We start from the raw sequence: 26,837 nt of genomic DNA, 5'->3' as shown, positions 1-26,837 counted from the left end.
TATTAATTTATTTGGGTAATATGTTGTGCCATCCTTCAGTAAAAGTTTTGCTTGAGTGAAAAGAGGAGGAATTGGTGTTATTTATTATCATAAGAGTATAAGTCCCTGCGAGACTGTCTTTTGATCAAAGGACAGAGCTAGCAGTTATCAAGCATCTCCCAATCTGGTAAACAAATGCAATAAATTATATAGGCAGCAATGCTGGATTCAGTAAAATATAAACAATGTCTAAAGTTCAGAGATTTACTAAAGTACCAGAGAATTCAGGTGAAATCAGCGTGGCGCATAATACAATTCTGTGCTTGAACGAACAAAACACAGAAAACCCCCACAGCTAGCCACTTCCTAGATTGTGGAGATCAGCAGCCCATGAAACCACAATTAGTCAAAGCTTGAAAAACCACAGTTTTGATGACTCAGTTCTCTGATTATTTCTATACATTCTGCATGAAATCATCAGAAAACACCCAGTTGGAGAACAGGAAAATAAGAAGTTAAGAGAGAGAAAATATTTTTAAATGTAAATAATTTCTGGCATAAATAAAAGCAGAAGTATGTTTCAGTCATTACTTGGTGTATTCAGTTTTTAAATTGATAAAATGGTACATGTGAAATTGAATGAACAGTGGCGTTTTTGAAGACTTTACAATATTTATGAAAACTATTCCTTTGAAAGAAAATGTTCCCCTTTTTTATGTTAATACAATAGAATAATGCTTTGAAAATTGGTTGAGATTAGTGGTGCTTCAGTATGTAACACTTGTTCTTTTGCAGATGACGGTGTTTGAGTTTGTAATTTCACAGCATTGCAAATTTGTAAGATAGTATAGATCCCTGTGCCTATGCAGAATGTCAGTGAAGTCAGTGGGTCTTTACATGAGATCAGGGTCCAAGCTAGACTTCTCATTACAGGAGATTCGAGCTATAATCTCTAATTGAACAGATTATTTTAAAATCTCTGAAAGGAAATCTACAGCATGCTTGAGAACACACCACACCACTATAATTCTGCCACTATCCTTATTTGATAGATTGTGTAATCTTTATTCATGTTAACCTAAAATACCCTAAGTATATCAACCTTTAAAATTCCCTAATGTTCTTGGGATTTAGCTAATTTAGAAATCACCTTACTCTCCTTGTGATATCGCCATAGCTGTGATTAGTGGAGATGTTCTAGCTAAATCCCTCCCCTTCAGGTAAAATGGAAGGTAGTTATTTTGTTCTAGTTCTACATGCAGGATCTTTGGCTCTGGAACTCGATCCCTCTGTTTTACCACAATGTGCATTTATTAACCTTGTGGATTTGTTACATGATAAAGCCTATGTTTTTCACTTGTATTTGTACTGTGATATGAACACAAACCTGGAATGAAATATAGTTTAACAAATGTAAATTGAGGGATTCTAAATCAAATTAAAATTGCTTACATTGTAGAAGACTTTTTCAGTGTTGTTAAGATCCTCAAGTACATTTGGCAAGAGACAGTAGTTCCAAACACTTATAGGTTAATGAATCTTATGTGTTTATACCAGGAAAATGACAGCAGTTATCAATTTCTAATTCACAGAGGAATCTTAAAGGATAATTAAGAGTGCCAGCAAAAGCAAAAGGCTGTCATGTATGGGTACATGGAAATGGGTAATGGGAAATTAACTGTATATAAAAGACTTCAATAAAAGCACAAAACTATTGGTAATTTCTGATTTTTATTTTATTTTTTGGATTTAATTGAAAACAAGAAAATGGGCACACATTTGCAGAAATTTCACTAAGATGCACACAATTTTAAAGGTAATTCACAATGCTTAGTGAAGTTGGGGGGTTTTTTTGAGTGAAGATGGCTGCTCACATAAACTACAAATTTCAGGACTTCCAAACTCTTCAATATAAAGGAAATGGTGAATGTTTTCACTTGAAATTCAGTGTGGGGAAAATAGAACTTTACATAGGTCTGAAAATTAACCAATTGTCCTACTCAGTAAACAGAACAGGTCTCACGAAGAAATTGTCCACAAAATTCTATTGAATGCTCAGGTCCAGATCCTCAGATGTATTTAGGGAACTAACTCCCATAGAAATCAATAAGAGCTAGGTGCCTAAATACCTTTGAGGATCTAGCCCTCAGTGACTTCTGGAATGCTGTGATGAATAGCTTTCTAATCCATTTGCGGGGGTGTTTCATATCCTCTATCGGACATTACACACTGATGATCCTTTCTTTACATTGCAAAATAGCCAGCTCACAAGTAGGCTACTGTGCAAAAACTGAGAAAAATAATCTCCCACTGAGATTCCAAACACTTACAGATGCTCCATTTAGTTTAGTTTTCATAGAACTTCACATATTTTGACTTAAATGAGTAATTTAAAAATATGCTGCTAAGAACACATCCTTTAATTATGGCTGACCACATTTCCTGTCATAGAATTGTGCACCAAGTTTCTGTTATTGGGGGCAGTTATATTCCTTTTATGAAAACATATTAATATGTGGGGCTGTTTATTCCTTACTAACTGTCAGGTTAGTGCTCAGCAAATAAAGCAGAAAAAATAATTTTCTACTGTAGAGTATAAGAAAATGTAATTGGTTCGCAAAAAGAAAAGGAGTACTTGTGGCATCGTAGAGACTAACAAATTTATTTGAGCATAAGCTTTCATGAGCTACAGCTCACTTCATCGGATGCATGTATCGAAGCCCATCCTGGTGCAAATTTTAATGTATAAATGAAACAATTAGAAATTGTGTTCCCAATCCTGAGACTGGATGTGTGCAAGTGGATCTTTGTCCTCTGGCATGTATCCAGTTGCAGGACTGTGGTCTACATTATTACTTATCTGATCACAGATACTGATAGTTTCTGTATGGATGATATCAGTTTAAAATATCAATAAATAATCAGTTTGTGGTGTTGCAAGGCCTTCTTCTTAACTGAGTGAGAGTCAGTTAGCCATGATGTTTGTTTTGTTTCTCAGTGTACAGAACAAGAGGCTTTACTCAAACTGTTTGATACACTTCACATATAGAGTGCTTTATTTAGACCAAAGATTTAATGAAAGAAGCTTGGCCATTTTGACGTTGTTTGGATTCGCATATTATTACATAGTATGTTCAGAGTTTCTATAAAGCTTTGGAGCCAGGAAACTTATAAACTTAAGTTTGAATTTTGATCTGAGCTATAAAAAGTACCTATTGGGATACCTTTATGAGCAGAAGAGCAGAGAAACTTCCTCAAGCTGTCTCTTTTATTGTGGCAAAATTTTAAAATATAATTCTTGATAAGATTTCTGTTGTAGAAAGGGATAACAAATGTCCCATAGAATACCTATCAAAACATGGCATTCCAAAAATAGCATTTCATGGACAAAACATTATACAACTATGCCAATATATACTATATAAAGAAGTGGGGTGGGAACCCCGACCAGTAAACTGGATACTGAAAAAAACAAACAAAAAACACACAATTTCTTCAATTATGTGCTAATTCCTGTTTATATCTGTACATTCTCATGTTTAAGAAATAATTGTTCTTATTTGAATTCTTTTTTTTCATGCAAACAAGGGACTTTATGCATCTACAAGAATAGACATACTCAGTATTCTGTTTTCAAAGAATGTAGTCATCTATTGAGGAAGTAGAAACAATACCACATGACTTGCATATGATTAGTCATTTTAGGAATAACGGATACTCAAAGTTGAAGAGTCTGTAAACAAAGTCTTGTAAAAGTGGTTCACCCAGATTATTGAGCAAATACTTACAAATGACAAATCAGAATACCTTTTGAAAGAGTATGTGAACAGAAATAAGGGTTAAATTCATTAGATAATTTATTCACAGTGAATAACTTAACCAGCTCTGCCAGCTATATAATAGCCAAGTATACACCACAGAACTTCACATTTCCAAAAGCACTGTACAAACATTTATTATTTGTATTGTGTTAACACCTTGGGGACTGTATCAGAGACCATCATATACTAAAAGAAAAGGAGTACTTGTGGCACCTCACGAAAGCTTATGCTCTAATAAATTTGTTAGTCTCTAAGGTGCCACAAGTACTCCTTTTCTTTTTGCGAATACAGACTAACACGGCTGCTACTCTGAAACCTGCATCATATACTAAACATTATATAAACACATAATGAAAAAAAAGTCACTGCTGCCAAAAGCTTACAATCCACAATAGTTATTCTTCACAATTCCTTTGTGAGGTAGATTATGTAAATATTGTTCCAATTTTGCAGATTGGAAAACTAAGCCACACAATAAGTTTATAGCCCGCTGCTATACAGTAGGTTAAATTGAGGTCTGAATAAGCAAGTAGATTGTAGGTGTAGATTGGGGCAATACACTTATCTTGTCCGTGAGTCAATTTTATCACCTGTAAAATGTGGACAATGGGGATAATGTTTCCTTAATTATCACATAGGAGATTTGGTTTGGACCTTTGTATACTAGAACTCAGCTTGGCCTAGTGAGTCCATGGCAAAACCAGAATTAATCCTACGCGTTTCTGATTCCCAGCTGTGTGTTAATGTACTAGACCACACTGTGTCTGTAGGAAATAAATTCAGTTATGTAACCAAACAGACTCTGAAGAGAACAAAAAACAGTAAGGGGAAAAAACATACTTTTTTGAATGTGTTAGACCTTTTACACAAGAATTATACACATTTTGATTTACATTCAAGATTTATTTCATTAGGATACTCCCAAACATCAAAATGATTTCACACTTGCAGTTAGCAATGTATATTTTCCTTAAATGTACAGCACCCTGAATTTTATGATCAGAATAAGCATTTATGATTTTCTTTTTCCTCCATAGTTTGTTTAAATGTCATATGCAGTAACCCAAACAACATACATTTTTGGTAGTTCTTTCTGAGGAAAGTATTTCAATAAAAGCGGCAAAGAGTCCTGTGGCACCTTATAGACTAACAGACATATTGGAGCATAAGCTTTCGTGGGTGAATACCATATGTCTGTTAATCTATAAGGTGCCACAGGACTCTTTGCCACTTTTACAGATTTCAATAAATTGTTCCAGGGCATAGTTGTGACTTTGCAGAGCCTATTCTCAGTTGTTACTGGCAGGCATTTTTGTCTGCATGCCTCATCTTCTTCCTAAACTCTTTAAAGTGCAGATAAAAGTTTGATGTGGCCTGAATGAGATTAGCTACACCTTTGCATTGATATGGAGCTACAATACTAAAAAGTTTGTTTTCCACTAGATTAACTCTATTTTTCCTTAGCGTTCAACAATAAAATCTAATCTTTACTCCTCACTCTTCTGTTGGATATGCACAAGGTGAAAAGGCATCTTATCAGTTTTAAATGTACCGTATGAGTTTGGTTTAAGAAAGCTGAGGCATAAATCTTTTTGAAGTTCAGAGGCCAAAATATTTTGCAGCTGTTGCTAGGACTTGAAAGGTAAACTTTCTTTCTCTTGGAGGGTGTATGTGTGCGTGGGGTGGGAAAGGCTCATTGTAAATGAAATATTTTAAAAGTTACATTAACAAGGAAAAGACTTGTAAATGATGAGATTATGCTTGCTAAAAGATAAGATAATTCCAATATTAATGTTCCAAAAAGAAATTCTATTTTATAGGAACTAAAAGACAGATATTAAATTAATAAAACATTCAATGTAGCTATAGTAATTTAAATAGAAACAAACAAACCCCAAAATACTGATTTAAATGAAATGAGTTAAAGGGCTTCCTTTTGAAGCCAGCTTTGTTTGCATTCATATGGCAAAATGGATTCATAGCAATAACTTGTATAGTTTTTGTCCTGGTTCAGCAAAGCATGGAGGCACGTGCTTAAATCCATCCCAGATCAGCAAAGCACTTAAGCATGTGCTTTAAATTAACCACATACTTGTGTGTTTGGCTGAATTGGGGTTTAGTCACTGGGGATCTCATTTGCTCTTTGTTACTTCTTGTCTGCTTAGGTCCTTAGACTGCATTCATCACCATGCAGTGATCCCAGTACAAGCATGTGTGGCCCCATCCACAGTAAAAACCTATGTTTAGAGGCTAAAAGAAAGCAAAGCTCCAGGAATCATCTCCCCACCAGCAAGGTGAGGTACACATTTAAACCACAAGCCCTGTGGAGCCCAGGGAAGCCAAAGGAGATAAGCCACCCGCACAGAGGCCCTGTACATTTGCTCTGTTTCCCAGGTCCTGACAATCCCCAGGCTCTCTGGAAGCATGGCTGTTTAACAGAGCTGTTTACTATTTCTCTCATAAGTTAATAGAAAGGATGAAAGAATCAATAAATAACAAAGTTATTTCACATGGATGCCACAAGTTCTCCTGATGCTGTATTTTGTAGAATAAAGAACATACGGCTGACAGTAAGTGAGAGTGCAATTTCAATGAATTCTTCATGAGATACTGAATACTACTTTGGTGACATTTATCTTGTTGTTAACTGGACTTCCTAGCACTGAACACTTCCATAATTCCAATGTGGCCACACAAATGCATCATAGATATAGGTTCCAATACATTTATCGTTCTATATTCTCCTTTCTATGTATAAAAACATTACAACTACTGCAGTCCAGGCACATAGGCCACCAATACAGTGAATTGATTTCAAAGTCTCCAACATGACATTGGACAGCATGGACATTAGTACTGTTTTTGTTGCATTTAGGGCATGTTACCGTGAGTTATTTCTGACATTTATGGTCTTAGAGAAATCCAAATTAAATAACTGTTGTTCTTTTAAAATTGCCTGCATGGAGCCCCACTATAGATTAATACATGCCCTCATCACATAAGTTTGCAATTCTTCAGACAGAAGTGTCCATGGGGCTGGGCATGCCTGATTCTCATGTCTTTGTGCCACCTATGTAAAAATATATAAGGGCGCACAGCCCCAACTTCTACTCAGGTAATTATCTACATTGTAAACAAAGATCAGGAAATCAGCAATGTCACTCAGTATTTCCTGATATAGTTATTATTAATGTACATTATGGTACCTCTAAGAGGATCCTAGCAGGATTGAAGGTCCAGTATACTGATCATGGCTGAGGCCAAATCTACTGACTTCAAGCCCTGCCCCTTAAGCAATGGCATCTATCTATTAAGGTAATATATGGCCCCTCTCCATAATATCTGCGAACCCACATCAATAACGGATGATAATATTCAGTACCTTTTCTACCTGGGACTGGGGCACAGCCAGTCAATGCTCTGTTTGACAGTCTTTTTAAAAACTATCCACAGTGAACTTGGGGGAACCATTGTAAATGCTATGTCTTGGAGATGCCTATTAGGACATCATCCCCCAGAACTGATTGAAAGCATTAACATCCAAATCCCACTCCCAGTCTGCTGAACCAGGAATGGACGCCCAGGGCAGTGCCATGTCCAGAGCCATTTTTGATATCCTATCATTCCAGGTTGTGTTGTGCCTTTTGTTTTTTGCATAACAAATACAATATGAGAAAATCATACTTGGGGCCCAGATAACTGTGTTTACTAAATATACACAACATGCAAGTCTAGATCAGGGGTTCTCAAACTTTTTTTGCTAGGACCCCCCCTTTGAAAATATTTCAGGTTGTAATGACACCCCCCCATACACAAAATAAAGTGATAGTAAATTACTGTAGTTACCCATAGAAGCATACTCATGCTCATGCCACCCTTACAACTGCACTGCTGTTGGCAACAGTGCTGCCTTCAGAGCTGGGGGCCGGAGAGTGGTGTTGCATGGTATGGTATTGTCACCCTTACTTCTGCGCTGCTGCTGGTGGTGGCGCTGCCTTCAGAGCTGGGTGGCCAGAAAGCAGCAGCTGCTGTAACCCCCTCTTCAGCTTTCCCTTCCCCAGCAAAACTGTTGTGATCTCACAACCCCCCTACAATAGCCTTGCAACCCCCTTTTGGGTCAGGACCCCCAGTTTGAGAAACTCTGGTCTAGCTACACCCACCCACCATGCAAAGTCTAAGTATGCACCCGAGCATGCACACCCACTCTGCTGCTCTGACTGATTTTCAGGCAGCTTCTAAAACACAAAAAGAAAAGGAGTACTTGTGGCACCTTAGAGACTAACAAATTTATTAGAGCATAAGCTTTCGTGAGCTACAGCTCACTTCATAGGATGCATTTATTTATTCATCGGATGAAGTGAGCTGTAGCTCACGAAAGCTTATGCTCTAATAAATTTGTTAGTCTCTAAGGTGCCACAAGTACTCCTTTTCTTTTTGCGAATACAGACTAACACGGCTGCTACTCTGAAACTTCTAAAACACAGAACACAGTAAGCACCACTAGAAAGCTCAAACTATTTAAAGGGATACTACACTATTCATATACATTACACAGATGGTAGGCTTCAACATCAAGTGGCAAGTTAAACCACCTTGAAGAAGCTCTTTGACTTCTTGTCTGCATTCCCAAAAATCTGATACTGTAAGTTGGAAGGAGTTTGTTCAATTGGACATCTAATCAAGTTAGATGTTGGGCCACGTTGCAGACCTATAAAGCCTTCAAGCCTTCAAGCTACCACACATCTTCCCCTGAGACAGAAAAGAAGAAATGGAGCGATGTGCATCTCATGACTCATCTTAACATAGTTATTGAGATAATCCTATTATATTTTTGATACCTAGAATTTCCTTGATTTCTGGGCCATTCTGAATTGTAGTGCCAGCTGACTGATGTCATGTGATTATGTGTTTATTTGGGTTTTTTTTCTTTTTGCACAGCCACAGCTATTGAGGTAAGTGTGGCGGAAGGCAGGGCTGAGAGATGAAGAAGAAAGGGAAGGGTTTAGAAAAATAACCTGCACCTATCTATCTAAGGTACTTCAATGGTCCCCATTACTGTAGCGTCTAAGTACCTCCCCATCATTAGTGTATTGAGCCTTACCAAGCCCCTGTGACATAGGGAAGAGCTATTTATCTCCATTTTTACAGATGGGAAACTGTGGCAAAGTGACATGCCCAAAGTCTCACAGGAAGTCTGTAGCTGAACAGGGCAGTGTTCACAAAACTCTTGCATTCCAGGGTAGCATCCCTAGCACTGTACCATCCTTCCTCTCCTAACATCAGAATACTCACTTTGGGCTGAATTGTTACAGCTATTTCTGACCCATGTAGAGGAATAAGGCCCCCTTTGCTCTCCTGTCAGTTTTCCTCAAATTAGGACTCTGGCCTCGGGGGCAGCAAAGACCACTTGACTGATATTCATCCTATCAAGTGAGTGGGTAGAGGGTGAGAGGAAGCATGACTACATCCCTGCCCCCTTTCCAGCCAGAATAGCTAGTCATGCACATGGGAAGAATGGGGAAGGGGAGTATGGTGGGAAAGAAGCTGCTGCATGAAAAGGGATGAAATAACTTACAGTCCCTGACCAAAAAGGTAGCAGGGGAGTAATTCTAACTTTCTAAGTCAAAGTTCATTCTCTGAGCTGTTCTTGAGGAAGTGCAGCTTTAAGTCAACCCTTACATGAGGCTGATTGTAAAGTTACAGTCTAGTCCTTTGGTTCCTGTCGCATCTCGTCCTCGCAACCTTCCCCTCCCCCCAATCTTTTGCCCCTCTCCCACTTTTTTTAAAGATTGAGAGTTCCTTCAGGCACATCTGTAAGATATTCATTTCAATAGGCTCAAATGTACCCAGGAAAATGCAGTATAAATAGCCTAACTGGAAATTCCATTTGATCCAACAACAATTGTCATTCTTGGCTTTTACTACAGCAGCTGCTGGTCTAGTGCATTTTACTATGGTATTTGGTTTTCACTCTGATTCATATTTAATAACACAGTAAAGACAAAATTGTTTGTCTCTATCTAGTATTTAAACATGTTTCATCATATTAAAATAAATGAAAATGGTTCGCTGGGTATAAAAAAAATTGAAAAAGTTTTAAGTTTGTTTTTAATGTGGGGGGAGCAATATGCTAAAATATATCATTTGTCAAGATATTTTTCAAATTATTATTTTCATTTTGCTGTTTTGATGTGAATCACTCATTCTCGGGGGAGGGGGAAGCCCCAAACTTTCCTATTAATCAAATATGTGGAGCTGTGAAAGAAAAGTTTAAGAGTTTAGTCCATATTCTGGAGTGCCTCAACTTCACTAGAAAGACTGGGCCAGATTTCTCCCTGGTGTAAGCCCATTGGATACAATGGGCCCCATTCATAACCTATATTACGGCCCCCTTTCCCATATCCCAACTGCAAATGCCCACTATGGAGTTCCTCTGTTGGAGGGGAGTTTGCTTTTGGTGCAGTCAGTGCCTGACCTGCTACCCTCTCCGCAAAGAAGTGAGTGGGGAAGAGGCGTGTTGGAGTCTTGCTCTGTTCAGGCAAAGTCTTCATTAACAAAAAAGATAGATTGCTAATGTATGTTAGGTGTCATGCTGTAAAATCTTAGTGAAGGTAAGACACTGTGGTTTTTTTCCATGAGGTAAACTAGGCATGGTCAATCAAGGCCAGAGGATAGAGTGCTGACCTTGCTACCATGTGGTAAAAACTAAAGTGTCTTGTATCCACTAGGATTTCACAGTGAGATAACTGTTGTACATTAGCTATCCCACTGTAAAAGACACTTTTTTTACACGCAGTCATCAGGTCTGTTGAGGATCTTAAACCAATGGTGCAATTTAAAGCTGCTGACAACAGCTTTAAGTTGGAACAGGCTGCAGCAGGACCCAAGGAGCTAGAATACACCGAGATTTACTCAGCGCAGGTGAGATTCTAGCCCTGTGGATTTTCAACAGGGATTAATTTGTTTCATTTGTATTAAGAATTTTTAATGACACTGATAGGCTTAATTAACCCATAGGAGCTGTTACATCATAAAGCTGAGCCAGTTTTTTGGGGGATTCACGAGGTGTGCAGTTATCAATTAAACACAAATATGGAATTTCATGAAGTTTTTAAACAAACTGTGGAACAGAATCACACTTTAGATAGAACAATAAGTGCTATCTAAGTGAAGAATCTGTTAATGGCAGATGTTGAGCTCTTATGTTTGAGGGATGGTTGCTGAATTCAGTTTTCATTTTATCTTGCAAAACATCAATAGCTGTATATCTGGCAACACTCATAGATGGTTTTTATATATACCTGATCAGCTGATTGTGCTGTGAATTTGAGTGACAGTCCAAACACATTCCACTAACAAATGGACAGATTTTGATACTCTTACATTGTTGTTCCATTACTACAGCAGAAAGAGAGAAACTGTCTGGTTGAGAACTTGAATATAGAGTTGTTTGCTTGAGGTTACAACTCCCATACTAACTCTGAGAATTATCATCTACACCAGTGGTTTTCAACCTTTTTTCATTTGAGGACCTCTAAAAAATTCCAAATGAAGGTGCAGATTATTTTGAAAATCTTAGATATAGTCTGTGGACCCCAGATTGAAAACCACTGATCTACACTTCGCCTTTTGCCATCTGACATCCTTGTAAAGAATGTACATACTTGTAAATAAGTTAGGATACTGTATCTTTTGTCAATTCATTTCACTACTAACAGGGAGAGTACCCCCTCCTAGAATCCAAACTTTTGTCAGTGTTCAGAAATCATGACACTTCTACAGATTAAATAATTTTTAAAAAGCTTTGAAATGTTAGTGAATTTTTGTCGTTTGCAAGCTAGATAAAGCCGCCACTCCTAATAACGTGTTACGAATGATGGGAATAGCCAAAGGAAAAATAATACTATTTATTGCTACTCTTGACATTCTGCCTAAAATGGTTAAATGAAAAATAAACAACTATTTGCAGTTTTAACAAAGAATAACATTTTAATTGTCATAAAATACTTAACTATGCATTTAATTGAGACTTAGTAGGAAGTTGCTATGTGGTAAATATCAATTACAGTATTCACATCTTTAAAGACAATTTTGCGATTATGTACTCAATAAATTGGGTACTCAATAAATGTTTTTACACTGATTTATGCAGTTTTATTAAACTTAATTATTTTTGCTAAATGATGTTATACATTTGTAATTACGGTTCATCAAGACGTGAATCTTCAATTGTATGCAATTTTGCTATCTTTTAATGATGTTTTATTTTGTTCTTCTAAAGTGAGACTAATGGACAGTGATGACAATTTTTGTGTTTAAACTACTTTATCCATTTTGCAATGAAGCAATACGGGTCTGATTCACCAGTTCCTTACTCCAGTTTTACACTGAACCAACTGTATGATTTCATAGGAGTTACATCAGGATAATATGAGGGTACCACACTGGTGAATCAGGCCTTGTATGTGCATCATAAATGAGAACATGCTGTAAAAAAAAATTGTCAGAAATCAGTAATAGAAAATGAGTTTTCTTCAAAATGATTGCTAGGTTAATCTTCCTGATATTTACTTATTATTGAGCAAAAGAAAACCCCACACTTTCAAAACAGAAAACATCAATATTAACATATATTTATATATAAATACTCTTTCTGGAGGAAAACAGGAAGAAAAATCTTACAATATTTATTTTTCTTTATAGTCTGGATAGCATTACAGCACTGTTTTGAAATTTGAAGCACCATGCAGTATAAGGTTTAAATTACTGTCCAGAATATATTGGTTTATTATCATAACCCAATGGTCATGCTATTTGTACTGTGGGCATCAGGAAGATGAGGAAAATAAACACTTAGTTTTCTGGGATGAATGTTCATTTAAATTACCCACCAACATTGAGCAGCTGGATGGCTTCAGCCTCTCTGTTGGAAATAATGCTAGAATGACAGGATACAGATCTCTACGGAAGTTACCAATACCAACAGACTAGATATTGCTGTACATATTTCTATGCTTGCATGATACCTAGTTAAAAAAACAACAACCAAGGACCATGGATATGGTAGAAATAAAGCAAGGACAGCCAGTCTCATGGTATTTCTTGAAAGCAAATATTGGGAAAGGCATGTTGACTACTTCCACTCATTGCCTTTCCTCCTCACCCTTAAGTCAGCCCTCAGACGCACACTTAATCTAGTACCCATCCTCCTGGAGAGTTTAAGTGTTGGATCACTTACAGTTAGTGGAATAAAATATTGCTACAATAGCAGAAAATTCCGATGGTGTGTGTAGTGGCTTTTAATATTTTAAAGAAGTTTTCAATATTTTAAAGAAGTTCTGTTTAGTGTGCAGTGTTGAGAGGGCATTTCAGATTAAATAATACCTAGCTGTTATATAACGCTGTTAATCTGTGCAGATAATATACAATGCTACTGTTACTCTTCTGAATTATTTGGTTGTCAGCATCACTATGCTTGGCACTTCACTGAACACAGTCCCTTTTTCATTAATAAGTAGCAACAGCATTTTCTACTATTGTTACACTAGAATAGTTTCATATTTGACTCTACAACACCAAACCCCACAAAAGGCCAGTTAATCCTTGTGCTAAAAGCAGCATGAGAAATGTGAGTTTCCTAAGATTTCAGGAGGGAGTAATTGCTTGTAATGGAGCTATATTTTTCCATCAAAGGGTTAGCGCACCATTTGTTCTAATTATTTCTGACATATCATCCATCATTTAATGAACTTCTCCAGAAAAGAAGTATAGTAGCATGTCATTCCTAAAAAACAAGAAAGTAAGAAGAAAAAAATGTGTAGTCAAATTAGCACTTTAAAAATGGGAGGAATGTTTAGGTGCTCCTTGGATTATCATTAGTCTTAGTCAGTAATTTGGTTAAACAGCTAGTTACTTTTATAATCTCCACTGCCAAGTTTATCCAGCTTTATAAAGTACAATGTTTGACCTAAGCAATTACATTACATATCTAACTGATACTGTTCTTTGTTTTATTGCAGCACCATACAGAAGCTGCCAGCCCATCCATGTTACCCCCATCAGCTTTACCATTAGATTTACTAAACAATGCTGTTGCTGGATTTAGTACTGTAGAAGAACTTATCCGGTATCTCGAACCAGATAGGTGGCAACTGGATTTGGAAGATCTGTACAGACCATCATGGCAAATCCTTGGAAAGGCATATATTCGTGGGAGAAAATCAAGAGGTAACCCCCACTTCTGTAATTTATGGCTCTGCAGAGATGTTTATCTTGGCAAAGGAACAGTCATTTTACGCATTCTTCACCCTGTCTTACAGCTTTTAACTTTCTATAGTCTTTGCGGAGTATAGATACTCTCACATTTTTATGACTTGGACAGAGGGCAATGACTAAAAAGGTCTCCACAAAAATATGGAGAAATTTAGCAAAATGAAATAATGAGATAGGTTTTGAAGCAGCAAATGCCAGAGCATCTCTCCATGTTTCAATTCTAGAGCCCTACCAAATTCACAGCCAGGACAAACACATCATGGACCTTGAAATCTGGTCTTTTGTACTATACATATTTCATGGGGGAACAAGTGATTCTCAGACTGGGGTCCTGACCCAAAAGAGGGGGTAGAGGAGGTTGCAAGGTTATTTTAGGGGGATCATGGTATTGCCACCCTTACTTCTGAGCTACCTTCAGAGTTGGGCAGCTGGACGGTGCTGGCTGTTGACTGGGCGCCCAGCTCTGAAGGCAGCGCTCCACCAACAGCTGCGCAGAAGTAAGGCTGGCAATACCATACCATGCCACCCTTACTTCTGCACTGCTGTCTTCAGAGCTGGGCAGCCAGAGAATGGTGGCTGCTGACTGAGGGCCCAGCTTTGAAGGCAGCGCCACCACCAGAAGCAGTGCAGAACTAAGAGTAGCAGTACCCCAACCCCCATACAATAACATTGCGCCCTCCCCCACCACAACTCCTTTTTGGGTCAGGACCCCTACAATTACAACACCATGAAATTTCAGATTTAAATATCTGAAATCATGAAATGTATGATCTTTAAAATTCTATGACTGTGAAATTGATCAAAATGGACCTTGAATTTGGTAGGGTCCTATTCATAGCACAGGGAATTTAGAGGCATTTGCACCAGGCTCATCCCTGGGAGAGAATAGCCACTCCAGGTCCTATTTAAAATAATAATATTATATTGAAATTTCCAAAATATAGAACTCGAAATGAAGTCCCCCTTCTTCAGAGCAATAGATGGACTTTGATGGAGTTTCTTACCTAATACAGCCCTGGGTCCTGTACTCCTCCCTTTTACCAACCAGCTTGTGGACTGATGAGTTTGATCATGGTTGCAGAATGTCTTCCCTGTCCCCCATCTGATCAGCCATTAACTCTTTTACATCATGACATATATTTTTTCTTACCAAAAAGATTACAGCAACGGGGAACAAAAAGGGCCATAACACCAGAAAGGGGTTTCTCTGGATGTAGTTAAGCTGCCAGGCTAACTGAGAAGAGGCATAGGCAGGGGATGAGAGTTCCAAGTGAAGATGAGAATGTTCCCATTAAAATAAAATGAGTACAGCACCTTAGGAAATTTACTCTCAGGAAAACAATGATGTGACCAGGTGTAAAGAATCCCAGTAGCCTTTCAGTAACAATAATGGATGTTTGCTGTATCTCTCTAATCTATTGATCTAATCTATAGAGGCAATAGATTGTATACACAGAAGAGAGACCAAAGTGGGATGAAAAGTTGCATCTGGCATGTTCTACTGACGGGTACTGTGGGCACCTGACTTCTCATTGCCTCCAAATGCAAGGATTCTGATTGTCTGTTGTGTGCAAAAAAAGGACAATCTCTCAGCATCCAGCACACAAAGGCCAAGCACAAATTGGTCAATATTCTTTACCACCTACAGTATGGTGTAGTGCTCACAAACTGTGCATTGGGGTATTCAGGAAGGAATTGTACCTTTCCGATGTGCAGCCCATCCCTGACCTTCCTTTCAGGTGCTGTAGTGCTGTCTCAGAATGTGAATGTAGCCATCTTTATGGCCTCAGAGCAAGTTGTGTCAATGCCCTCTTCCACACTATTCCATGAAACAGTGGTGTTCCTGTCCACCACTTGAGGTATGTCTACACTACGAAATTAGGTCGATTTTATAGAAGTCGATTTTTAGAAACCGATTTTATACTGTCAATTGCATATGTCCACACTAAGTGCATTAAGTCGGCGGAGTGTGTCCTCACTACCGTGGCTAGCATTGACTTACAGAGCAGTGCACTGTGTCTCCGTGCCCATTGGAATTCTGGGTTAAGCTCCCAATGCCTGATGGGGCAAAAACATTGTCGCTGGTGGTTTTGGGTACATGTCGTCAGGCCCACCTCCCTCCTTCCCTCCCTCCCTCCATGAAAGCAACAGCAGACAATTGTTTCGAGCCTTTTTTCCTGGGTTACCCATGCAGACGCCATACCACAGCAAGCATGGAGCCCACTCAACTCACCATCACCGTATGTCTCCTGGGTGCTGCTGGCAGATGCGGTACTGCATTGCTACACAGCAGCAGCTCCTTGCCTTCGTGGCAGATGGTGCAGTAGGACTGATAGCCGTCGTAAGTCTCCTGGGTTCTCCTGGCAGACCTCGGTGAGGTCGATCAGGGGTGCTTGGACAGACATGGCTATCCTCCTCTTAGAGCACCAAATGGGAGCCAGAGACTCCAGGTCATTCTCTTCTTTAAGTTTCGTCTCATGGAGATTCAGTCCTGCCTGGATATCATGCGAGCTGGAAGCTTCTGCCTCAGGCTGCTCTCCCAGCCGGCAGCACCACACAGTCACACCTACTCCAGCCTATCCCTTGCTCCCATGGCTCATGAAGCCTGGACTGTAGTAAGGAGCAGTTCAACTATAGGCTGAGCAAGTGCAGAATGGTGGTAGAATGTGCCTTTGGATATTTAACAGCTCGCTGGTGCTGTTTGCTGACTCGGTCAGACCTCAGTGCAACCAACATTCCCATTGTTATTGCTGCTTGCTGTGTGCTCCATAATATCTGTGAGAGTAAGGGGGAGATGTTTATGGCGGAGTGGGAGGTTGAGGCAAATCGCTTGGCATTCAATTTTGAGCAGCCAGACACCAGGGCAATTAGAAGAGCACAGGAAGGTGCACTGCATATCAGAGAGGCTTTAAAAACCAGTTTCTTGACTGGCCACGCTTCGGTGTGACAGTTGTGTGTGTTTCTCCTTGATGCAAACCCCCCCTTTGTTAATTTAATTCCTGTAATCCAACCACCCTCCCCCCTTCGAAATAAAGTAACTATTGTTTTGAAACCATGCATTCTTTCTTTATTAATTTAAAAAAAAAGAGATAACAGACAAAGTAGCCTGGGTGGGGTGGGAGAGGAGGGAAGGACAAGACCACATTGCTTATTGTAGCCACAATAAAAATCAAACTGTTTGAATGACAGCCTTTTGTTGTTTGGGCCATCCTCTGGAGTGCAGTGGCTGGGTGCCCGGAGCCTCCTCCCCGCCTCCCCCACCCCGCGTTCTTGGGCGTCTGGGTGAGGAGGCTATGGGAACATGTGGAGGAGGATAGGTGGTTATAGAGTGGATGCAGTGGGGGTCTGTGCTCTCGTTGGCTTCCCTGCAGCTCCAACAGATGCTTCATCATGTCCATTTGCTCCCCCAGCAGATGCTTCATCATGTCTGTTTGCTCCCCGATTAGCCTCAGCATCGCGCCCTGCCTCTGCTCTTCACACTCACTTAATTCTTTCCTGGCCTCTGCCACTGAATGCCTCCATGCATTAAGCTGTGCCCTATCAGTGCAGGAGGACTGCATGAGCTCAGAAAACATGTCATCGCGAGTGCTTTTTTTTTTTGCCTTCTAATCTGCAATAACCTCAGGGACAGAGATTATAGGGGGAGCGTAGAAACATTCTACACGCTACAATTCTGGGGGGACTGTATGGTCACCTGTGCTGCTGAGTACTGCTGAGTTCGCCATGCCACCAAACAGGAAATGAAATTTAAAAGTTCCCCGGGGCTTTTCCTATGTATCTGGCTAATGTATCAGAGTTCAAAGTGCTGTCCAGAGCAGTCACAATGGAGCACTCTGAGATAACTCCTGGAGGCCAATACCATAGATTTGCGTCTGCACTACCCCAAATTTGACCCAGCAAGGTCAATTTTAGCACTACTCCCCTCATCAGGGAGGAGTACAGAAGTCGATTTTAAGAGCCCTTTAAGTCGACGGAATGGGGTTGGTCGTGTGGATGCAGTAATTTTTAAATTGACCTAACATGGCTAAATTTGACCTAACCCTGTAGTGTAGATCAGGCCTAGGTGAGGTAAGCAATTGCTTAATTGAAGGTGTAAAGTATATACCCTGTATTAAGGATTTTACCTTACAAAGAGTAAATCAAGGAAAGACATATTCTTCTGCTTACATTGGAAATTTGTGCATTTTCCACCAAATATCCTGCAGATACTACTACTATTTCATATTTATGGATTCCATGTTGATGAACAGCATGCAGACAACACTCTCTTCCCTCTCTGTCACATAGCATGAAAATGAAGATATTTAAGTGTAAATGAAATGTCGGTGAGCAGTGCCTATGTTGGCAAATGTAAAGTAGATTATCATTCAGTCAGCAAGGAAGGAGAGAAGGTGAATCCTTTTCATAACTCAGATTAGTTTTTTGACAGCTGATCCCTGGATCAGAGCTAAAAATCTACCCTTCTAGCCATGCTTTTTTGCTACAGCTATACATAGGTAAATCAAGACTTGGACAGGAGGCAGTTTGTCTTTAAAAGCTTTCAGCTATGAAGCACATCTTTCAAATATTCGTTTAGCACTTTCCTAATTAAAGAATTTCACCATTTGTTAACTGCATTACCATTTTAAGTATATAATAAGTGAGAGAAAAGCAATGTATATTTCTGGAACCTTACACAAACAAAATTGCAGGTGTTGGATAACATCTATATAGACAAAAGCAACTCTCTACATACAAGACAGTGATCTTCCCAAGAAACTATCAGAGTAAGTCTTTTAAAGACTTCTAACTAGACAATGAAATAGATTTTCCTTTGAATAAACATATCAGAGTATTGCCACATTCATCTTAAAAGGACCACCCTCAGACTGCATTACTGAGTGTGTAATGTTATAGCCTGGGGCAGAAAATGTGTCCCATTAAGATGACACAGTATTAACTGTTAGCTGCTTTGAATAGTTAGAGAATGTGAACTTTTTGCTTGTTTTTATTTTTATTGTTGTTGTTTTTAATAACATGCTCGCTACTGCATTAAAATCTATTTTAAGAAGTATTATAGAAAATTATCTGGCCTAAAATGTTTATCAGTTAATTAAAACTACATTGTACCCTTCAAATTCTATAATTAGGCCATTTTTCTTTTTGTTTTATTCATTTTAATTTAAGGCCAGATTTATGTCCAGAATTTAGGACCAAACTATGATCTCAATTATATCCGTGTAAATCTGGAATACCTCTGTTAGGTCAAAGGAGTTATTCCATGTAGATAAAAGCAAAATTTGATTCTGTATTCCAAAGTATTTTCATATATAAAAACTAAGTTCCTTTGGAATATTATACATAGTAAAAAGTAAAAAGTGCATTGCAGTGAAAAAAAGTAGTCCAGCCTTACTCCCACAAAAATCAGTGAATAATCTTTGGGCTACATTCTGCAGCCTAATTACAGCTCTTTTATGCTACATGAATGGTACAAAAAGAAGGTACACTTGGCCTTCTTTAAAACCTTTAAACTAAACTATAATCAAAATTTCTTGATTTAAACAAACATTAACCTAGGTAGCTGTAGGAGAAATGCAGGCAGAAGCCCAACAGCAGAGTCGGGGCTATCCTCTTAATTGCACTCAGTGTAGCATGTATGATTACATGCCCTGTGGGTGAATGGCATATATGTGCATTCAGTGCAAGGAGCTCCTGACCCTCAGAGACCATGTACGGGCTTTGGAGGCCAGGGTGGCAGAACTGGAGGAGCTAAGGGAAGCAGAGAGGTATGTTCATGAGGCTTTCCGGGACATTGTAGATTTGTCCCACCTCCGGTCAGACAGCCCCTGCACTGTTAAGGAGGATGAAAGGCCCAGAGAAGGAGAGCACTCAATGGGAACAGAGGGAAACCTTCCCATAGTTGGGACCCTCCTTCCAGATGATGTTGGGGTATCCTCTCACACTGAGGTTACTCCAGCCATTAGGAAAAGGCAGGTGTTAATAATGGGAGATTTGATCATTAGAAACATAGATAGCTGGGTTTGTGATGACCAGGAGAACTGTATGTTGACTTGCCTGCCTGGTGCGAAGGTTGCAGATCTCTCAAGGCATCTAGATAGACTTACGTTTAGTGCTGGGGAGGAGTCGGTGGTTGTGGTACATGTAGGTACCAATGGCACAGGGAAGGGTAGGAGAGATGTCCTGGGGGCCAAATTTAGGCTGCTAGGAAAGAGACTGAAATCCAGGACTTCTATGGTGGCATTCTCAGAAATGCTTCCAGTTCCACGCGCAGGGCGAGGTAGGCAGGCAGAGCTTCAGAGTCTCAATGAGTGGATGAGATGACGGTGTAGAGAGGAGAGGTTTAGATTTATTAGGAACTGGGGAAAATTTTGGGATAGGGGGAGCCTATACAAGAAGGATGGGCTCCACCTAAACCAAAATGGATCCAGATTGTTGGCACTTAGCATTAAAAAGGTTGCAGAGCAATTTTTAAAGTAAGAGATGGGGCAAAGCCGATTGCTGCAGAGGCGCACGTGGATTGGACAGAGACTTCTGTTAGAGGAGAGTCTATTGATAGAGATTCTCTAGGTTTTAGTCAGGAGAGGATGGAAGGGGATAAAGTATGGGCCAGATCAGATGAGAAACATTCTTATAAAGAAAATGATGATCAGAAAAGGGCAGACAAATAAGCAGTGACAAGTTTTTAAAGTGCTTGTACGCAAATGCTAGAAGTCTAAATAATAAGATGGGTTAACTAGAGTGCCTCATGTTAAAGGAGGATATTGATATAATAGGCATCACAGAAACCTGGTGGAGTGAGGACAATCAATGGGACACAATCATTCCAGGGTACAAAATATATTGGAAGGACAGAACAGGTCATGCGGGAGGGCGGGGGAGTGGCACTATATGTGAAAGAAAATGTAGAATCAAATGAAATAAAAATCTGAAATGAATCCACATTTTCCATAGACTCTCTATGGATAGTAATTCCATGCTCTAATAAGAATATAACAGTGGGGTCTATTATCGACCACCTGACCAGGACAGTGATAGTGATGATGAAATGCTAAGGGAGATTAGAGAGGCTATCAAAATAAAAAACCCAGTGCGGATTTCAGTTATCCCCATATTGACTGGGTACATGTCACCTCAAGATGAAATGCAGAGACAAAATTTCTCAATACTTTAAATGACTGCTTTTTGGAGCAGCTGGTACAGGAACCCACAAGGGGAGAGGCAATTCTCAATCTAGTCCTGAGTGGAGCACAGGATCTGGTCCAAGAGGTAACTATAACAGGAACACTTCGAAATAGTGACCATAATATAATAACATTTAACATTCCTGTGGTGGAAGAACACCTCAACAGGCCAACACTTTGGTATTTAATTTCAGAAAGGGGAACTATGCAAAATGAGGAGGTTAGTTAAACAGAAATTAAAAGATACAGTGACTAGAGTGAAATCCCTGCAAGCTGTGTGGACACTTTTCAAAGACGCCAGAATAGAGGCTCAACTTAAATGTATACCCTAAATTAAAAAACCCCAGTAAAAGAACTAAAAAAGAGCCACTGCGGCTTAACAACCATGTAAAAGAAGCAGTGAGAGATAAAAAGGCATCTTTTAAAAAGTGGAAATCAAATCCTAGTGAGGTAAATAGAAAGGAGCATAAACACTGCCAAATTAAATGTAAAAATGTAATAAGAAAAACCAAAAAGGAGTTTGAAGAACAGCTAGCCAAAAACTCAAAAGGTAATAACAAAATGATTTTAAGTACATCAGAAGCAGGAAGCCTGCTAAACAACCAGTGGGGCCCCTGGACGTTTGAGATACAAAAGGAGCACTTAAAGATGATAAAGTCATCGCAGAGAAACTAAATTAATTCTTTGCTTCAGTCTTCACGGCTGAGGATGTTAGGGAGATTCCCAAACCTGAGTCGTCTTTTGTAGGTGACAGATCTGAGGAATTGTCACAGATTGAAGTATCACTAGAGGAGGTTTTGGAATTAATTGAGAAACTTCACAGTAACAAGTCACCGGGACCAGATGGCATTCACCCAAGAGTTCTGAAAGAACTCAAATGTGAAATTGCGGAACTATTAACTATGGTTTGTAACCTGTCCTTTAAATCAGCTACTGTACCCAATGACTGGAAGATAGCTAATGTACCACCAATATTTAAGAAGGGTTCTATAAGTGATCCTAGCAATTACAGACTGGTAAGTCTAATTGACATTAACCGGGCAAATTAGTTGAAACAATAGTAAAAAATAAAATTGTCAGACACATAGAAGAACATAAATTGTTGCACAAAAGTCAACATGGTTTCTGTAAAGGGAGATCATGTTTTACTAGAGTTCTTTGAGGGGAGTCAACAAATATGTGGACAAGAGGGATCCAGGGGATATAGTGTACTTAGATTTCCAGAAAGCCTTTGACAAGGTCCCTCACCAAAGGCTCTTACGTAAATTAAGTTGTCATGGGATAAGAGGGAAGATTCTTTCATGGATTGAGAAATGGTTAAAAGACAGGGAACAAAGGGTAGGAATAAATGGTAAATTTTCAGAATGGAAAGGAGTAACTAGTGGTGTTTCCCAAGGGTCAGTCCTAAGACCAATCCTATTCAACTTATTCATAAATGATCTGGAGAAAGTGGTAAACAGTGAGGTGGCAAGGTTTGCAGACGATACTAAACTGCTCAAGATAGTTAAGACCAAAGCAGACTGTGAAGAACTTCAAAAAATCTCGCAAAACTAAGTGATTGGGCAACAAAATGGCAAATGAAATTTAATGTGGATAAATGTAAAGTAATGCACATTGGAAAAAATAACCTCAACTATACATACAATATGATGCGGGCTAATTTAGCTACAACTAATCAGGAGAAAGATCTTGGAGTCATCGTGGATAGTTCTCTGAAGACGTCCACGCAGTGTGCAGCAGCAGTCAAAAAAGCAAACGGGATGTTAGGAATCATTAAAAAAGGATAGAGAATAAGATGGAGAATATCTTATTGTCCTTATATAAATCCATGGTACACCCACATCTTGAATACTGCATACAGATGTGGTCCCCTCATCTCAAAAAAGATATACTGGCATTAGAAAAGGGCAACTAAAATGATTAGGGGTTTGGAACGGGTCCCATCTGAGGAGAGATTAAAGAGGCTAGGACTTTTCAGCTTGGAAAAGAGGAGATGGGGGAGGGAGGATATGATAGTGGTATATAAAATCATGAGTGGTGTGGAGAAAGTGAATAAGGAAAAGTTATTTACTTGTTCCCATAATATAAGAATTAGGGGCCACCAAATGAAATTAATGGGTAGCAGGTTTAAAACAAATAAAAGGAAGTTCTTCTTCACTCAGTGCACAGTCAACCTGTGGAACTCCATGCCTGAGGAGGTTGTGAAGGCTAGGACTATAACAGGGTTTAAAAGAGAAATGGATAAATTCATGGAGGTTAAGTCCATTAATGGCTATTAGCCAGGATGGGTAAGGAATGGTGCCCCTAGCCTCTGTTTGTCAGAGGATGGAGATGGATGGCAGGAGAGAGATCCCTTGATCATTACCTGTTAAGTTCACTCCCTCTGGGGCATTGGCCATTGTTGGTAGACAGGATACTGGGCTGGATGGACCTTTGGTCTGACCCAGTATGGCCATTCTTATGTTCTTATGTTAAGCAGATAATTCCCCTGGTGTGTGGGAACCTCCTGTTCATATATCTGTACTGAGACCATGTGCCTCTGTGCTCCTTGCACTCCTGGCAAAGGACAAGAAGAGCCGGGGGCAGGTGTGTTATGCCAATCCTTTATTGTTGTAGGAGCTGTTAAATCTCCTATGCCACTGAGAGCATCTCTAGGTGATGTGGAGCTTAGGAGCCATAACCAATTCCCTGATGCACATATACACACATACCAACCTCCACCTGCAGGAGACAGTCTACCCCCCTGGCTTTATTTAGACCAGGATCTAGCTGGTACATGCTTTGGGAAAGAGGGATTATTTTTAGTACACATCTCTGGAGATTAGTTAGAAAGTTATAGCCTCAATTATAAAAAGCAATTAATTTCAGATTGATGTGAACTTAGTATATTTAAATTATATAAACTAATGAAGATACATTATTTTGAAATACAATTTTATTTTAGACCAACCTGCATCACTTTCTTTCTTTCTTTCTTTCTTTCTTTGCTCAGTAATATCTTGGTTTTGGGGGGAAAAACTGGTTTTTTTCTGAGCTAGTGCTAAAAAAGAACTTTTGCGTCAACCATGATAAATGAGTGAAAGCCAAGTACATTATAACAGGTATTGTAACTTAGTTCACTTGGGAAATTATGGTTAAGTAAACATTTTAAGGGAATATATACATTCTGTCATCTAGTTTTGTGCCCACAGTATGTTAAAATACATTTTGGACAGACAGGTACTCTTTGAAAAAATAAGAGCTTCATTCACACAGTTCAAAGAAATGATTACATAAGCACTGGACAAATTTGCCATAGACCTTTTAATGCAAGTGCATTACATAAGAAGATAGCTAGGGCAAGGGTGAATGATGTGATATAAAAGCTGTACACCTTGGGTACTTTGTTAGAAGAGAAGCTGAACATGAAGCTTTTCAACACCTCAGAAGTTCTGTTGTTACAATAAATCACACTAAAATATACTGAATTGAAAATGTTGAGTCTAGGTTCATGTTCAGAACCCTTCCAGAATTGGGCTGTTTGGATCTAGGGCTCTGTTTAAACCCATCTCAGAATTGTTTCTAAAGTGATAATCCATTTAATTTCCATTTTGAACAATCCCCACTCCCCTCCCTCCCCACCCCCACTCCCCGTGCCCCATGACATGTCAGTAACAGCCATAGGCAAATAGGCATGTAACTCTGCTGTTGCTCAGGCAGGAGGTGTCAGGCAGGAGGATGAGATTTTTTTGTGCCAAGCTCTATCCTTTTTGAACTCCCTGCAGTAGCATCCCCCCATCCTTCCACCTGGCTTGCTTCCAGCCTTGCTAAGAGAAGCATGTGACGTGTCTGGTTTAGGTCTCCATTTTAGAAGATCTTCAGAGTGGAGAAGAAAGGCAAGCCAAAGAAATGTGTCAGGAAGTCCAAACACTGCCCTTCAGCCCTTATTACAAGTCTGATGTGCCTGTGATTTACAGTCTGTCTTTCTCTCCACTTCAGCAGACCACTTCAATCTCGGCAGAAAACAGCTGGCAGGATTGGGAGTTTTCCCTGCACTTTAGGCCCCCATTCCCAGCTTAGGTGCAGCGCTCAGCTCCCCACATGTAAAGTGATTCTGAGCCCAGGACTATTGCCTGGACCAATAAGGCTAAAACCATTCCCCTCTTTGCTACCACATGTATCCCTTCCAAAAAAGTTCTCCTAGTCTGGTTCCTCTTCCTCTGCTCCCTCCTCTGTTTTCTCTAGGAATTTTTTTTCTCCACTCTGGGAGGCAGGCTGGCTTCATATCAATCACTTCAGTGGGAGCTGTTGCACACTCGGCACTTTTGAAAATCAGATTGTTCACTTAGTAGCCAAACATAACCTGATAGTAATGGAATGAAGTGCCCAGCCCAATACACAGAAGGAAAGGCAGGACTTCAGTATACTTCACTGAACAATCTATCACAACACACACATCTTTTTGGATTCCAGTATGTGGACAGGGCACACATGAGGAATTTTTGAAAAGCTCTGGAGTGGAATTGCAGCCACAAGACTATGTCCTGACATGATACTAATATCCATATAAGTGACATACAAGGCAGCATTGGAAAGACATAGCTGTCAAGGGAGAACTGGACAGCCGACTCAAGTCTTGAGATTCTTTCAGAGAAAGAAAGGCTTTTTTGATCTGCTATACTGATGTCTGTCCTCAGGTGGCTCAGATGCTTCAGAGGATCAGGGAACATTTGACACTGTTTATAATCAAGCTGAAAGTCAGAAATAGCTATAGAAGTTTGGTGACTGCTCTGGATGTTTCCTGAAATTACTTTCCCCAATTAATCCAGTGTTCCATTGGAGCATTCACACACAGACACCTGATTTCTGAACATGGCAATTATCATGGTCTTTGTTCTGTGACACAGGTGGCAATTTGAATGGAAGAGCTTTGTACTGGGCATGCAAGGGGTCAGGCATGAATTTTAAAAATTATCAGCTTCCCCATGCAACCGAACCATTGGATTGTCTTATTAAAAGAAGCCAGCAAATCCCCACTGTTGATCAATGCTGGGGTTTACTTCAGGGATTCCATTTGGAATTTTATACTTAATTATTTCTAAAATGAACCAGGCCACCCCTTACATCCCTGTCATGTTTTACTAAATTCCCTTTATCACATTTGTTATGGAGGAACGAGGACTACAGCTTTCTCAGGTCTTTTTAGAGAAAGTAATCAAATTTAGAGCAAAGGCTCAACATCGGTATCTTGTATTTATGGGAGAGCTAACTAGTTCTCCTTCCACTGGGGAAGGCCACAGCCTGCAACACATCCTTATCAAGTCATATATCATCACTCTCAAGGCTTATTTAAACCATCAAGGGTAGGAACCAAGAGGCAATCCATGCTGAAAAACACTTGGTGTTTCTGAAAACCTTCTATATCCTGAACCATCTGAACATCTATGCTGACTACTCTCAACAGAACCCAGATCCATCCATTATTCATAGGAACATCTTTGAGGTCCCTCTTCCAAGTGGAATTCTCATGGATTGCAGGCAACATACAGATTTCATCCATGACTTGTTTGCCTACAGCATTAGCCACCAGACACCCAATTCTGCA

At 39.5% G+C, this 26,837-nt stretch overlaps 1 protein-coding gene across 1 annotated transcript in view; it reads left to right on the top strand.

Moving 5' to 3' along the window:
- The window catches only part of PDGFC (platelet derived growth factor C), a 270,910-nt gene that overhangs the window by 237,683 nt on the left and 6,390 nt on the right, over window positions 1-26,837 (top strand). Inside the window, exon 4 of the mRNA XM_043513275.1 lies at window positions 13,820-14,027. Coding sequence (XP_043369210.1) covers window positions 13,820-14,027 — 208 coding nt within the window. The remainder of the gene's footprint in view (window positions 1-13,819; window positions 14,028-26,837) is intronic.

The sequence above is a fragment of the Dermochelys coriacea genome, chromosome 4, assembly GCF_009764565.3.
Source record: "Dermochelys coriacea isolate rDerCor1 chromosome 4, rDerCor1.pri.v4, whole genome shotgun sequence".
In the NCBI taxonomy this organism is placed as follows: Eukaryota; Metazoa; Chordata; order Testudines; family Dermochelyidae; genus Dermochelys; species Dermochelys coriacea.
The sequence above is the reverse complement of the archived record's forward strand: the minus strand, read 5'-3'. Positions and strand labels throughout refer to the sequence as shown.